At 46.0% G+C, this 17,336-nt stretch overlaps 1 protein-coding gene across 1 annotated transcript in view; it reads right to left on the bottom strand.

The window, feature by feature from the left end:
- Positions 1-15,671: 15,671 nt before the first annotated feature.
- The window catches only part of RASGRF2 (Ras protein specific guanine nucleotide releasing factor 2), a 199,577-nt gene continuing 197,912 nt past the window's right edge, over positions 15,672-17,336 (bottom strand). Inside the window, exon 27 of the mRNA XM_075271044.1 lies at positions 15,672-16,972. Within this exon, the coding sequence (XP_075127145.1) occupies positions 16,880-16,972 (93 nt within the window). The 3' untranslated portion in view covers positions 15,672-16,879. The remainder of the gene's footprint in view (positions 16,973-17,336) is intronic.

Genomic DNA, 17,336 nt, shown 5'->3' with positions numbered 1-17,336 from the left:
TATTTTAGACCACTTTAATGTTAGTTTGACAAATTTGTTGGATTTTGTGGCGTTCCCCCCTCCTCCTGTATGGTATGACACTGTGATACACCCCCGGTATTACCACCACTGACAGTTGGGATATTTCCTATACAAGCTGTTGGGCGGCTCATGCTCAGTTGTCATGGTTAGTACAGGTTTCAGCTGCGGCCTAGTAGAGGACAGCAGTGGGTCTCCAAAATGGCGCCATTCTGGTAGGTGACATATAGGGGGCAGTAGCTGACATTTGAGTTTCCCTAGAGTTAGACGGTAAAGCAGACGTCTGGTGAATTTGATAAGAAGATATCAGGAAGTGTCTACAAGGTAGATGGTAAATAATAAGGACCTTTTATCCTTCCATTTCTGCAGGCATCAGAATTTCAGGACTGGTCACATCATGAGATCACAGTCTCACAGTTCCATGACTCTGGTTGTCGCAGTGATTCCATGGAAACCAGGACCAGTAAGGCGGCCATTTTCAACCCACAAGATCAAGCAGTCGCTCCATCAAGATCTCCAGTACTGAGGTGTCCTGCTTGTGAGTTAGGAGGAGGCAGAAGTCTGTCCAGGAACAGCCGAGCCTTGACCAGAAGGACGTCACAGTTACTGCAGGATTTAGGAGGACCAGGAAGTCACCATTTGTGGCTAGAAGATTGCTGGAAGACAGGTGAGAGCTGGGGTAGAGGGTCACCTGTCCCCTCACTGCGTTACCCAGGGCTCAGTTGGGCGGCCCATTGATTATATTGGGTGCAGTCTAATGACTTCTGACCCTGTAGCAATGACAGTTAATTTATTCTCAGGGGGAGTGAGAGAGACCGTCCTCAGGACCCAAGGTCCTCAGAGGTGGAGGATCAGTCAGTGACACTCTCCTGCTTAACGCAGGGGAGCAGGAAGGAGGGAATGGGGGCAATTACCAATATGTGAGCATGGGCTGTCACTGTATATGGAGGCGGGACATGTATATCACTGTATGGGGGTATATGTCTGCCATTATATATATGGGTACATGTGTTTTTCATTGCATATGGTGGTATGTGGATATCACTATATATGAAAGCATGCAGCTGTCATCGTATATAGGACATCTGTTTATTACTGTATATTAGGGCATGTGTCTAACACTGTATATAGGAGTACGTCTGTCATTCTATATGGTATTAATATATATGGGGCATATATCTGACATTGTATATAGGGCTTGTGTTTGTTACTGTATATTAGGGAATGTGCCTATATTGAGACATGTGCCTGACACTGTATATGGGGGTATATGTCTGTCATTCTATACATGGTGTGAGAATGTGACAGGCAGGGTGCTGGAATCTCACTATATCTCCTCCAGGTTTCTGACCATTGCTTCTACTGAGCAAACTTCCCCACAATGGATACAAGTGTCTCTCACCGTATATAGTGGTGTTTGTTCTGCACAATAGGGCATTGACACTGTATATGGGGTGTATATATATATATATATATATATATATATATACAGTCCTATGAAAAAGTTTGGGCACCCCTATTAATCTTAATCATTTTTTGTTCTAAATATTTTGGTGTTTGCAACAGCCATTTCAGTTTGATATATCTAATAACTGATGCACACAGTAATATTTCAGGATTGAAATGAGGTTTATTGTACTAACAGAAAATGTGCAATATGCATTAAACCAAAATTTGACCGGTGCAAAAGTATGGGCACCCTTATCATTTTATTGATTTGAATTCCCCTAACTACTTTTTACTGACTTACTGAAGCACAAAATTGGTTTTGTAACCTCAGTGAGCTTTGAACTTCATAGCCAGATGTATCCAATCATAAGAAAAGGTATTTAAGGTGGCCAATTGCAAGTTGATCTCCTATTTGAATCTCCTCTGAAGAGTGGCATCATGGGCTACTCAAAACAACTCTCAAATGATCTGAAAACAAAGACTGTTCAACATAGTTGTTCAGGGGAAGGATACAAAAAGTTGTCTCAGAGATTTAACCTGTCAGTTTCCACTGTGAGGAACATAGTAAAGAAATGGAAGACCACAGGGACAGTTCTTGTTAAGCCCAGAAGTGGCAGGCCAAGAAAAATATCAGAAAGGCAGAGAAGAAGAATGGTGAGAACAGTCAAGGACAATCCACAGACCACCTCCAAAGAGCTGCAGCATCATCTTGCTGCAGATGGTGTCACTGTGCATCGGTCAACTATACAGCGCACTTTGCACAAATAGAAGCTGTATGGGAGAGTGATGAGAAAGAAGCCGTTTCTGCACGTACGCCACAAATAGAGTTGCCTGAGGTATGAAAAAGCACATTTGGACAAGGCAGCTTCATTTTGGAAACAAAAATTGAGTTGTTTGGTTATAAAAAAAGGCGTTATGCATGGCGTCCAAAAAGAAACAGCATTCCAAGAAAAACACATGCTACCCACTGTAAAATTTGGTGGAAGTTCCATCATGCTTTGGGGCTGTGTGGCCAATGCCGGCATCGGGAATCTTGTTAAAGTTGAGAGTCGCATGGATTCCACTCAGTATCAGCAGATTCTTGAGAATAATGTTCAAGAATCAGTGACGAAGTTGAAGTTACGCCGGGGATGGATATTTCAGCAAGACAATGATCCAAAACACCGCTCCAAATCCTCAGGCATTCATGCATAGGAACAATTACAATGTTCTGGAATGGCCATCCCAGTCCCCAGACCTGAATATCATTGAACATCTGTGGGATGATTTGAAGCGGGCTGTCCATGCTCGGCGACCATCTAACTTAACTGAACTTGAATTGTTTGTCCAAAATACCTTTATCCAGGATCCAGGAACTGATTAAAAGCTACAGGAAGCGACTAGAGGCTGTTATCTTTGCAAAAGGAGGATCTACTAAATATTAATGTCACTTTTCTGTTGAGGTGCCCATACTTTTGCACCGGTCAAATTTTGGTTTAATGCATATTGCACATTTTCTGTTAGTACAATAAACCTCATTTCAATCCTGAAATATTACTGTGTCCATCAGTTATTAGATATATCAAACTGAAATGGCTGTTGCAAATACCAAAATATTTAGAACTAAAAATGATTAAGATTAATAGGGGTGCCCAAACTTTTTCATAGGACTGTACATATAATCCAACATCTTCACAGGCTCTAGTTGTTAGGAGTATTTAGGTTCATTACTTTCTATTTTTCTTACCTGGGGAGTTTTTGGCTGCGCGGTGTCTGGGGTGGCATCCTGGCGCTGCGGGGTTGTCCTGTCGTGGGTATTGGTGCACACCTTCTGACTTGCACGCGCGCACTGTTGGTAGGCAGCTTTATTTCCTGGTTGATTAGTCTGTCCTCCCATTTGCACCTGGGAGGAGTGGTCTCTACTCTGTATTTAAACCCATGCCTCCCATGGTTCTGTGCTGATTGTCGCTTTTGCAGAGCTAGGCCTTAGCAGGAGGAGTAGGTGGTGTTCTGGGATAGAGGAAGTTCCGTGGTTGGTTTTTGGGAGGTTTGGGTGAACGAGTTGGTTTGTGTGTTTTCCCTTCTGTGTTCACCAATCCTACCTCTGTGTATAATTGACTGTGTGAGTGAATTGCCTTATCCTTTGATTTCTACTCAGTTTCCCTGTGTTTGTTTCCTAGTGTAAAGTTCCTTCCCATATTGGTTTGGGGGAATCCTTTCCCACATATTTCCTGTGTGCTGCTTGTGTTGTTAGTCAGCGCACACCCTTGTCAGTCCCTGTCAGTAGCAGCTTCACTTGTTCGTTAGGGGTGACCCCCTTTAGTCTCCAGTCCCTAGAGATCTTATAGGGCATTCCTTCTCCCACTTCCCTCTAGGCCTACGGTATCAGTGAGAGAGGAGCTGTCGGGGTCAGGCTTAGCCTGAGTACAGCCGACCCACACCCGTGAGGCAGGGACCGGGATAGCTAGTGGGAGTAGTGCAGGGCGAGATTCCCTACTGCTATTCCTTAGCCCCGTTGCAGCTACCTGGACTGACATAACAGTACACTCAGCCGGTAAAAAGAAAAAAAAAAAAAAGGTTTGTTTGCATTATGACGGACCTGAAACAGTTGTACCAGGCGGTGCAGCAGATTTCCACTGAGATGGAGGGGATCAAGCTACGAATGGATGCCATCCAAGCTTCTGGCGTATCTCAGTTACAGCAGTTGGCTCAACACACAGCCTCTCAGGTGGAGGGCATACAGAGGCAGGTGAGTAGCGCCCCTGTGGGTCGGCCTCTGGAGCCAAAAGTCAGCTTACCTGAACCCTTCCGCGGTAAGAGGTCAGATTTTTTCCGATTTCAAAAGGACTGTCTTTTGTATTTCCGGCTACGGCCGTTTTCCTCCGGTTCTGAGGTACAGAGAGTTGGGATTATTATTACTTTATTGAGAGATGATCCCCTCATCTGGGCACATTCGTTACCAGCCGACTCAGCTTGCTTACTAACAGTAGAGGCGTTTTTCTCCACAATGGGGTTACTGTATGACGACCCAGACAGGGTACGCACGGCTGAGTATAACCTACGACGTGTGGTGCAATGGGATCACGCGATAGAGAAATATTGCACAGAGTTTTGTAGGTGGGCAGCAGAAGTACACTGGAATGACCCCGCTCTACTTAGTCAGTTTGAGACAGGGCTCTCGGACCAGGTTAAAGACCATCTAGTTTCTCACCCTGTTCCGGGAGATCTAGATGAGGCCATGCAGCTGGCAATTAGAGTTGGACGGCGCCTCCGGGAGCGTGGAAACAAGAGTCCTGGGGGGCTTAGCCCTCCACAATTCTCTGTTTTTAGAGAGGACCCGGGGGACCAACCCATGCAGATTGGGGCCACTGTGCGAAGTGTTAGACCCAAGAGTGAAGGGTCCCGCACAGTACGCTGTTTTGTGTGTGGAGGGATGGGACATGTAGCAAGGGTATGCCCCTCCAGAGAATGGTTCGCCAAGGAGAGTAATAACCCCAGGTCTATTGAGGGTAAAGGGAGAAAACCTACTAAGGAGGGAGGTGTGCATATTTCCTGTACTCAGACTGCCGGGTTGACCCTTGATGGATGGGTAAATGGGCAGAAGTGCCGGATTTTGGTTGATTGTGGTTCGGCAGTCAACCTTATTGACTCAGAGTTTTGTGAGCAATTAAGGGTGAGTCCTTTGGTCTTGAAGTCTCAGATACCGGTGTGGGCTATTGATAAGACCCCTCTACAGCAAGCTGTCATCTCCAAACAGGTGGAGGGTCTGGAGTTTATTGTGGGTGGCCACAGGGAAGAGATTGACTTGTTCTTGTTGTCTAAGTTACCAGCACAAGTAGTGTTGGGGTGGCCCTGGCTGAAGCAGCATAACCCTATTATCAACTGGGAGACCGAGTCAGTAGTTTCTTGGGGGCAGGGGTGTAATGGTCGATGTCTGCCCATATCCGTTATGTCTTTGTCTATAGACAATTTGCCTCAAGAAATATGTGAGTTCAGGGAGGTCTTTGAGGAAAGGGCAGCCAAGACATTACCACCACATCGCACCTATGATTGCTCGATTAAATTTATACCAAATGCAGTGCTACCCAAGACACGGTTGTACAATCTCACTATTCCGGAGAGGGAGGCGCTCAAAGAGTATATTGAGGGGAGTCTAGAGGTGGGGCATATTCGCCCATCTAAGTCCCCAGTAGCAGTGGGGTTTTTCTTTGTAAAGAAGAAAGATGGAGGGTTGCGCCCTTGTTTGGATTTTAGGGAGATTAATAAAATCATGGTGCGGAATCCCTATCCCATCCCATTGATCTCGGATCTATTCAGCCAGATTACGGGAGCCCGCTGGTTTAGTAAAATAGATTTACGTGGGGCGTATAACTTGCTGAGAATCAAGAAGGGGGATGAGTGGAAAACAGCGTTTAACACACCCCTAGGACACTTTGAGAGTCTGGTGATGCCTTTCGGTCTAACCAATGCGCCTGCGTTTTTTCAGAATTTTATTAATGATGTACTAAGTGCCGTCATAGGGACGGGGGTTGTGGTCTATCTGGACGATATACTCATTTACACCCCGGATTTGGAGACTCATTGGGAGAGAGTGAGAGAGGTTTTAGATCTCCTGAGGGTTAACCAATTAAGTGCTAAGCTGGAGAAATGTGTGTTCGCGGTCAATAAATTATGTTTCCTTGGCTATATCCTATCGGACAAGGGGTTCGAGATGGACCCTGAGAAGGTCAGGGCAGTCTTGGAGTGGCCGCGACCTGAGAACCTAAAGGCGGTCCAACGGTTCTTGGGGTTCTCCAACTATTATCGCCAGTTTATCAAGGGATTTTCTGAGGTTGTGAAACCTATCTCGGACTTGACTAAGAAGGGGGCTGACTGTGCTAAGTGGTCGCCAGAGGCGCTAGCTGCGTTTGAAGAACTGAAGAAGCGATTCTCGTCCGCTCCCATTTTGAGACAGCCGGATGAGAGGTTGGCCTTCCAAGTGGAGGTGGATGCCTCCTCGGTGGGGGTGGGAGCAGTACTTTCTCAGGAGTTCGAGGAGGGTACGCATCCCTGTGCCTTCTTTTCTAAGAAATTCTCTGCCTCTGAACGGAATTATGACATCGGAGATAGGGAACTACTGGCAATAAAACTAGCGTTCGAACATTGGCGTCATTTCCTGGAGGGGGCCAGAAGGCCAGTCCAGGTATTTACTGACCACAAGAATTTGGTTTATCTTGGGTCGGCGAAGAGATTAAATGCACGGCAGGCCAGATGGGCTCTATTTTTTGCGCGGTTCCATTTTACCGTGACTTATGTGCCGGGTTCAAAGAATGTTAAGGCTGATGCTTTATCCCGGTATATGTTGACTGAGGAGGAACGAGAGGCCCCTGCCACTATTCTTGGGGATGGAGTGGTGGTAGCAGTATTGGGCGCGAAATTGGAGAAGGCCTTGATCGAAGCGCAACACGCTGCACCTTCCAAGATACCTAGAAACAAGCTTTTTGTCCCAACTACTCTCCGACAAAGTCTCCTGAGGGAGTGTCACGAGTCGGTTCTTGCTGGTCACCCGGGGGTTTCAGAGACCATGAGATTGGTGTCTAGGAATTTTTGGTGGCCAGGGTGGAGTAAGGATGTCTTGCAGTTTGTTCAAAATTGTTCGGTCTGTGCAAGAGCCAAGGCGTCGCATACCCGTCCCCACGGTCTTCTACATCCATTGGAACCTCCTAAGGCACCTTGGACTCATCTGTCTATGGATTTCATCACGGGCCTTCCGGTGTCTAAGGGTTTCACGGTCATTTGGGTAGTCGTTGACCGCTTCACGAAAATGTGCCATTTGATCCCGTTTTCCAGGCTGCCATGTGCCAAGACACTATCAGAGGCGTTTATTAAAGAAATTATAAGGTTGCATGGTCTTCCTGAGGAGATCGTTTCGGACAGGGGACCGCAATTTGTGGCTAAATTCTGGCGGGCTTTTTGCAGCAGGTTGGGAGTTACACTGTCGTTTTCCTCCGGGTTTCACCCAGAGTCTAACGGACAAACAGAGAGGAAGAATCAGGATGTGGAACAGTTTTTGAGGTGTTTTGTTCGAGAGAACCAGAATAATTGGGCTGCCTTTCTCCCCCTGGCAGAATTTTCCCTAAACAACCATGATTCCAATGCCACAGGTACCACACCTTTTTTTTGCTCCGGTGGTAGACATCCTGTTTTCGGAGTATTTTCTTCCATTTCTTCCCCAGTTCCGGAGGAGGAGCTATTTTCTAAAAAGCTGCAAGGGGTATGGTCCCGTATCCGAGAGAATCTGGTGCGGGCGTCGCACCAGGCTAAGGTCCAGGCGGATCGGAATAGAGGAGAGTTGCAGTTCTTCCCTGGTGAGATGGTTTGGTTGTCCACCAAGAATATCAGGTTGAAGGTTCCTAGCAAGAAGCTGGGTCCCAGGTTTGTGGGTCCTTTTAAGATCATCAAGATGGTAAATGAAGTGGCGGCGCAGCTGCAACTACCTAAAAGGTGGAAGATAAACCGGGTGTTCCATGTCTCCTTGTTAAAGAAGGCCAAGAAGGGAACGTCTCCAGTTAAGGTTCCACCAGTTTCTGAGTCCGGGGAGTATGAGATATCCCGAGTTCTGGATAGCAAATATGTTCGGGGGAAGCTACGGTATCTGGTGGCATGGAAGGGATACGGTCCTGAGGATAATTCTTGGGTCCTGGAGTCGGATATGTCAGCCCCCAGACTCGTGGAGAAATTCCACAAGGAGTTCCCGAAGAAGGATGCTCCTAGAGAATCCGGAGTCTTCTCCTTGAGGGGAGGATCCTGTTAGGAGTATTTAGGTTCATTACTTTCTATTTTTCTTACCTGGGGAGTTTTTGGCTGCGCAGTGTCTGGGGTGGCATCCTGGCGCTGCGGGGTTGTCCTGTCGTGGGTATTGGTGCACACCTTCTGACTTGCACATGTGCACTGCTGGTAGGCAGCTTTATTTCCTGGTTGATTAGTCTGTCCTCCCATTTGCACCTGGGAGGAGTGGTCTCTACTCTGTATTTAAACCCATGCCTCCCATGGTTCTGTGCTGAGTGTCGCTTTTGCAGAGCTAGGCCTTAGCAGGAGGAGTAGGTGGTTATCTTGGATAGAGGAAGTTCCGCGGTTGGTTTTTGGGAGGTTTGGGTGAACGAGTTGGTTTGTGTGTTTTCCCTTCTGTGTTCACCAATCCTCCCTCTGTGTATAATTGACTGTGTGAGTGAATTGCCTTATCCTTTGATTTCTACTCAGTTTCCCTGTGTTTGTTTCCTAGTGTAAGGTTCCTTCCCATATTGGTTTGGGGGAATCCTTTCCCACATATTTCCTGTGTGCTGCTTGTGTTGTTAGTCAGCGCACACCCTTGTCAGTCCCTGTCAGTAGCAGCTTCACTTGTTCGTTAGGGGTGACCCCCTTTAGTCTCCAGTCCCTAGAGATCTTATAGGGCATTCCTTCTCCCACTTCCCTCTAGGCCTACGGAATCAGTGAGAGAGGAGCTGTCGGGGTCAGGCTTAGCCTGAGAACAGCCGACCCACACCCGTGAGGCAGGGACCGGGATAGCTAGTGGGAGTAGTGCAGGGCGAGATTCCCTACTGCTATTCCTTAGCCCCGTTGCAGCTACCTGGACTGACATAACACTAGTAAGCTGGGAATCTTAGTGCTCATGTACCGCATGCAGGTTTTTGGTTTTTTTTACAATAAATTTTTCTCACATCCATTAACAACCTGGATAATGTATTTATAGCATCATTCAAGGGAAGAAAAATGGCCCCATAGCAATCCCCAATATAACACCCCTGCCCCCAGCTTAATGTATCCATCCACTGACCCTTATTTTTTAATGTCCTTCTCCAGCTGTCTCCAGTTTAATGTCTCTCTTAATCCCCCCTAGTTAATGTCCCCACCCTCTCCATTTGCCACCAGTTTAATAACCCCCCATTCATCTGCTACCAGTTTAATGGTACCCCCTCCATCTGCTCCCAGTTTCATGTCCCCCTTCATCTGCCACCAGTTTCATATAATTTCCAGTAGACCCTGAACCTCACAGCTTTCCTCCCCTCTCACACAGTACCATACCTCGCAACTTTTGAAGAACAGAAAGAGGGACAAAATGTACGGCGCGCACAGTGCGCCGCGGAAAATTTAGCTTCGCCCACTTTTATGTTGACCCCGCCCATTCTCATTCATTTTTCATGTGCCCTCACACAGTATAATCCTCCTACAGTCACCCGTACATTATACTGTATGTCCCTACAATATAATGTTCCCTTCCAACTGCCCCACAGTATTAAGTCCCTCTCCTGGTGCCCCAGTTTAAACTGGTGGAAACTAGAGGGGACATGAAACTGGATCAGCTGGAGCGGGACATTAAACAGTGGGGGTAGTTGGACGGGGACAATAAATTAATGGCAGCTGGAGCAGGACATTAAACTGGGGGCAACTAGAGGGGGACATTAAACTGTAGGGGTAGCTGGAGGGTGATATTAAACTGGGGGCAACTAGAGGCAGACAGGTCCAACTCCAACTACCTCCACGGTTTAATGCCCCCTCCAGTTGTACCCAGTTTAATCTCCCCTCAGTTTAAGTGCCCCCCCCTTCATCTATGTCCCCCCCCCTCCATTTCTCCCCCAGTTTCATATCCTCCTTCATCTGCCCCATTTCATGTCCACCCCTCCATCTGCCCCCAGTTTCATGTCCCCCTCTCCATCTGCCCCCAGTTTCATGTTCCCCCCCTCCATCTGCCCCCAGTTTCATGTTCCCCTTCCATCTCTAGGTTACTGAGAGACACACACACACAGTGTTGGACTGGGGTGTCTAGGACCCACCAGTGGAATTGTTTCTAGGGGCCCAACATCAGGACCCCTGCAGACCAGCGATACCGAGACAGAGCGGCTAAAGGTAATAACATGTCGGGAGCCATGCTGCTCACTCACCATATGATGTGCGACAACACACTACCTAAACCTACTGCTACACATTGTATGGAATGTGATCAGCATGGCTCCTAGAAATGTTACCATTACCTGTAGCCACGCTGTTCTTTAAGGGCTGATCTGCAGAGGTCCTGGCCGTTGCATCATCAGAGATGTAATATTGATGGCCTATCCTAAGGACAGACCATCAATATTATAAAGAAGGATAAATCCTTTAAAGATTTGTCTAGGAATTGGAGCAACTCATGTGCCGGGCGGGAGGTGTAAAATAAAAAATATATAAATAAAAAGTGCCTTCACCTGTCCCCGGTGCTCCATTGTCCGCCGCCAATGTCCATTTAGTCTCGTGCCGGCGCCTCCTTGCTGGGAGTCCTACACCTCATATGATCACTGAGACTATTTAGGTACATGATTTCCAGGAAATGAGACCATGAGACCGAACAGACACAGGAGGGGACAATGGGGTTCTGGGGACAAAAACACTCTGGAAAAAATAAAGATTCACTGCTATTTTTTTTTCACAGTGTTTTTAGCTGCATCTCGCTGTTGCGCCTAATCCTTAAAGAGAACCTTTCATGACTTGGGGAACATGCAGTTTTATATACCGCTAGAAAGCCGACAGTGCGTTGAATTCAGCGCACTGTTGGCTTTTCCGTTCTGTGCCCCCAGTGAAGAGCTATTGGTGTTGGTACTGTAGCTCTTCACCGTCAGAAGGGCGTTTCTGCAGTCAATCAGTAACGCTCTTCCTCACTGTAGTGTATATTGCGTTGTACTATGAGAGGGGGTGTTGCTTACGACGCTGAGGAACCCCTCCCTAGTACGCGTCTATGGATGAGCACTATCAGGAGGGAAGGAAGCGTTCCTCCCAGATCTCACAGTACAGCACAATGGGCGCTACTGTGAGAAAGGGCGTTCTTGACTGACAGTAAGAAACCCCCTTCTGACAGTGAAGAGCTACGGTACTGGCGCTGATAGCTCTTCACCGGGGGCACAGAACAGGAAAGCCGATAGCGCGCTGAATTCAGCGCACTATCGTTTTTTTGTTGTTTTTTTATGTAGATTGTGAGCCCCACATAGAGCTCACAATGTACATTTTTTTCCTATCAGTATGTCTATGGAATATAGGATGGAAATCCTTGCAAACACAGGGAGAACATACAAACTCCTTGCAGATGTTTTTTTTTGCCCTTGGCAGGATTTGAACACCAGGACTCCAGTGCTGCAGTGCTAACCACTGAGCCACCGTGTTGCCACTCACTATCAGCTTTCTAGCGGTGTATTAAACTGCATGTGCCGCAGGAGGTGAAAGGTCCTCTTTAACATCTCAATATACTGTACATCACACTATAAGGATAAGGCCTAACACAGCGTCCCGCAGCAAAAAAGCGCTGCGGGAAAACTGCCGGCGCCAACACATCAGTTTTTCCTGCTATGCTTTTTGCAGACACTCCACAGAGGTTTCCTCTGAGGACTTTCTGCTTCCATAATACCTATAGGGACTCTGTAAGGGGCCATTCACACGGAGTAACGCGCCGTGCATTCAGGCACGTATACACGTGTCAGAGCGCGGCGCTTCAAAACAGATCCCATTCATTTCAATGTGTGCCGGCATACATTGAAATGAATGGGATCTGTTTTGAAGCGTTGCGCTCTGACACGTGTATACGTGCCTGAATGCACGGCGCATTACTCCGTGTGAACGGCCCCTAAGTGTTTCTGTAGGTGTAAATGATGCTGGGTTCACACCAGCATCCCATCTACGTTTTCAGGTTTCCATCTTCTGCCGACAGAAGACAGAAACTTGGCAGACCGTGTCCGGCCGTGAGCGCTGGTGAACGTTTTGTGTTCTCTGCGGCGAAACCGTTTTTTTTTTTTAACCAGACACAAAGTCCTGCATGTCCGATTAAAAAAAAACTGCTTTGCCGCAGAAAGCACAAAACGCTCACCGGCGCTCATGGCCGGACACTATTCAAACTCATTCAAATTAATGGGTTTGAAAAATGCCGGCAGGATTCCGTCTCTGTAGGATTCCGTGTATAATGATTGGAGGGTTAGGAGAGGTGAGGGAACATAAACAACTCTGTTACTTACCACTCGTACGCTCTGGCAGGCTTTGGGCCTACTTGGTGACATCACATGGGCTGGCTCCTGTGTCCTTATGCATCACGACGCAGGCCTGGCTCACGTGATGTCTGGTCCATGACTGAAGATGGTCGACATCATCGAGGAGTGTACTGGAGCCAGGGAGAGGTAGGTAACTGTGTTGTTTATGTTTGTATCCTTCCCTGGATCTCCCATACTCTGGGGTCTGAGAAGACCCCAGAGTATAATAATTGTTCATGGGTGGTCCACATTGTGGCACAATACTGTGTCCAGGGGCCACTATGGGGAATAGTACTGTGTGCAGGAATGCAAGGGGGGATGTAAAAAGGTCACCACAGGCCCCCACCATTTCTAGTTACGCCACTGATAATGTTTCTTAATGTAATGATTAGAGATGAGCGTATATACTCGATTGAATACCTCCGCGGCATAGCTCCTGGCGCCAGGAAAGGTGGGAGGGGCAGTAAAAATGCGAAGCCCCTTTAGTGTTTTTGCAATGGGAGCTAGGCGGCAGTGGTATTCGATCGAGTATATTCGCTGATCTCTAGTAATGATATCACCGGCCAGTCTGCTGCCCTCTTCTGACCAGTTTACACATTGGGCATAAAGTTACTGCTGTATTAAAGTCTCACTACAATACAGCATCTTCCTGTCAATAGATTTTATAATATAATGGGTTCTTCAGAGGTCCAGGGGACTTCTGAATTTTTAACAAGCCCACCCCTTTGTCAGGCAAACTGGAAAAAGTGGCCAAACCTCATAATCAATGTGGCATGTAGATACCGGCACAAAATGTAAGTAAATTTAAGTTAAAAAGTGGCCAGAGAATGTAGATGTGTCAGAGAGAGTTACTGCCCTTCTAAATTTCTCATTGATCCAGAATTCGGTTTGTGCTGTTCCCCATTGGTGTTTGTGAGGCTGCAGCAATGTACTTCTGAGGCCAGTGATGGGCTGCAGCATCAACCTGACATTACAGCTACACACCTGTCCTATTTTATGTAGATGTATTCCCTGTGGTTTCATGATGGCGGTACCATCATAACTTTCCTTTTTTTTATGTAGATTGTAGGCCCCATATAGAGCTCACAATGTACATTTTTCCCTATCAGTATGTCTTTGGAGTATGTGATGGAAATCCACGGAAACATGGGGAGAACATACAAACTCCTTGCAGATTGTTTTTTTATTTTTTTTGCCCTTGGCAGAATTTGAACCCAGGACTCCAGCGCTGCAAGGCTACAGAGCTAACCACGAGGCACCGTGTGGCCCTGGAATCATCCTAACTTGTGTAGTGTGTAGTGACTGCCACATAAGTAAAAACTTCACAGCTCAGCAGAGTTCCACTGTAGTAAGGGTTGCCACCTGTTCCATTTCACCAGTGGTATAGCTAGCGGGTTGACAGCCCTAAGCCCACTGACCTCACAACAATTAGTCACATGACCATGCTGCAGTTCAGTCTCATTAATTTTAATGGGACTGAACTGTAACATTGCCATGTGACCAACGGGCATGAGGTCACCTCCTGAGAAGAAGTAAGCAGCCATGGTTTCTAATCCTGCACAACCACTATAAAAGTCTCAGGTACAGGGTAACAATGTCACAGGTACAGCATCTTATACAGTGATAGCCACAGAGCTCCCTAATACAGAGTCATACAGGTGCTTCACTAACAGTCCAGCCATATGTCCCCTATTTACAGTGTAACCACATTTTACTCTTATCCAGAGGTATTGATCTTAGAAACAAAGACTACAGGTATAGCACAGTCTATATGGGAGAATGCAACTGTGGCACCACCATTATCTAGAAGACCATACAGACTTATGTTCAGCCCAGTTCTAGATCAGTTCATTAGAGTGTTGCATACTAAGAATACTGGGCAGTTCAATGGCAATATGCTAATCTTAAGCACGTTGAGAACATCCGATAAAAGTCTTCACCCATTTTCAGTCATATCCTGGAGCCATCATTGTAGGGAACCTGTCAGGTGGTATGGGTTCACTAAATGGATGCCATTATACAACTGGGGTTTAGGCTCCCAAATTCCAAATCAATAAGGACACCCACCCCCACAATGTGTAGGAAATTAAATTGTATCTCACCAGCAAATGAGTGCAGAAATCTAATTCACTGCATTGACGCATGCGCATAAGTTAAGTCAATTGTAGGTTTATGCATGGGGACCTTTCATGGAACATATTGAGCCAAATGCAATGTTTAATCGTGATGTGAACACTGTAATGCTTCTATTAAGTGCATGGAGACCTATACACCTATATATTTGTACAGTCTCATGTTCACATACATACATATATTTATAGAAACACACACACACCGTAACACACTGTCTTGAACCTGTATATCATGGATTGCCTTCCGTTGATGTTCTATGACACAGAGGTACATCATGATGATCATGTGGCACAAAAGCTGGAGCCCAGTTGTTACTGAGAATCGGGCTAGTGGTGTAACAGCTGGGATCAGGGGAAACCATCCTCATCATGGCTGTATTACTCATTAGATGGCATAGTCAATAGCAACTGTGGCATCAAAGAGAGCGGTGCTGAGTGATGGCAAGGTCTGCCAAAGGTATGAACCGATTATGATACTATAATACAGGGGTCAGCAATAGAGATGAGCGAACACTGTTCGGATCAGCCGATCCGAACAGCACGCACCCATAGAAATGAATGGAAGCACCCGTGACGCTGACTTTGCCGGCGGCCGACTGGCGTCACAGGTGTTTCCATTCATTTCTATGGGTACGTGCTGTTCGGATCGGCTGATCCGAACAGTGTTCACTCATCTCTAGTCAGCAACCTTTGGCTCTCCAGCTGCTGTGAAACTACAACTCCCAACATGCTCCATTCACTTCCATAGGAGTTCCAAGAACAGCAGAGTAAGTATGCATGCTGGGATTTGTAGTCTTACAACAACTGGAGTGCTGAAGGTTTCCTACCCCTTCTATAATATAATCTTCTGGAATTCTACATATTCCATACCATTGTGTATGCGAATGATCACAGTTTTGGGTGCCCTAGGGAGCAGCAGTGACTTGCCTTAGCCAGTGTTTGGCAGAGCAGTGATTTCCTATACGTCAAGAAGGATCAGAAAGGAGACCCGTAAGGACACGGGAAGTGTCAGAATACGACTGGTAGGGTATTGGTGAGTGGTTTTTATACGATTGTGAACCTTTATAAAAAATATTACCGGTCGGACATCCGCTTTGATCAAATAAAATAAAGCAACCACATTTACAAGTTTCCCATTTATAATTGTCTGAACTTTTTTTTGTACGATACGGAGTTGTAATGTATAAGTTGTTATTTTTCTATTGAGTCTCACTTCATCGATCGTGATATTCTCCCGAACACTTCATAAAAATAATGGATACCAATCTATTCGAGCTGTACAGATTATTCAGCTACACATTCTCAGGCAAGCAAAAAATTAGATATAAATAAATGTGCCACAAAAATAATTAAAGTAATAAAAAAACAAAAACAGCCACCGCAACAAAAATAAAATGGCAGACCAATTCTGACATCCTCTATGGAATCAATTACAGAATTGCATCAATAGTCATCAAAATAAGGAGTAAAGGACAATACACACTGATAAATATCTGTTTGCCAGGCAGTGCAGTTCCATCCAGTACCCACAGTGTCAGTAGTAAATACATTACAAAAATAAGACGCGGATTGGTCTCAGATGTTCAGTCTGTAGAACCATAATGTAAAATGAATAATAAAACACAGACAAAGCGAGCTGCTCATATCACTCCTTTACACAAGGTAAAAAGCTGGAAAATGATGAAAATAGATGTTTGTTTTCCTCTTTCTTGAAGATGCAGGATATAGAAGACGTGCTTATGAACACAGCGGCTGAAACTCCACTTCTGTCTCTTCATTATGATAATATACAGTACTTCTCCATGCAAGGATGTAACTTTGTTGTTTGCGTAGTATACTGCAATACACTACAGTACAGACCGTGCCCCTGACTAGTCACCACTGTCCCCTATGGATGCGATCTGACAACACAGTACTCAGCGCACAGTGACATTTGCACATTACAGATGGCTTACTCCATTTGCCATCTTAGGTCTTCGCTCTAAACCACCTTGTGCTTTAGTTATCGGAGCCATCACGATGAGGTCAGGATTGCATTTCATTGTTGTTCTCTTCCCTAATGGCATCCTCTTATAGTATTAATCTCTGACTAGCACAATGCCCCAAGACGTCACTCTTGTGTTAATTCTGTTCTCTCATGCTTGCTATAAAGCACCTGCGGCACTGTTTGCTTCCACTGAAAGGGTGTCGTTCTTCTGCTCTCTGCTAGGCATGGCATGCATAATTCGGTTTGTGACAAGAAAGCGTTGTGTTGCCTCGAGACACGCACATTAAAACTCTTCATGCTGGGAGCCTTGGTTCAATTGTTAAGGATAATTCATACAGAGTATCTTCATCCAAGATCCGTGACTTATCCAAGAGGAACTGAGTGACCTTAATAATAAGGAAAAAAGTTAACATTGCACTGCATAGTCATAATTCTTTTTTTAGGTTAACACTATATGACTTTCACATCAACATACCCAATGTGGTTTATTTATAATGCAGCTGCACCAGACATTATTGCATTGAAATGAAGAGAATTCTGGTTAAATCTCACACTTCTGTCTCTACGCTGCAGTTTTTATGACATCCGTGTTCTCCGTTCACTCAATGGCCTAACACTTACATCCTCTATTATCAGAACCTCCCACGCTCGTATACAAGACTTCTCCCGAGCTGCACCACTTCTCTGGAATGCTCTACCCCGGACAATCAGATTAACTCCCAATTTCTACAGCTTCAAACGCAAACTAAA

Source organism: Leptodactylus fuscus, chromosome 1, assembly GCF_031893055.1.
Source record: "Leptodactylus fuscus isolate aLepFus1 chromosome 1, aLepFus1.hap2, whole genome shotgun sequence".
In the NCBI taxonomy this organism is placed as follows: domain Eukaryota; kingdom Metazoa; phylum Chordata; class Amphibia; order Anura; family Leptodactylidae; genus Leptodactylus; species Leptodactylus fuscus.
Note: the sequence above shows the minus strand (reverse complement) of the source record. Positions and strands in the feature narration are given on the sequence as shown.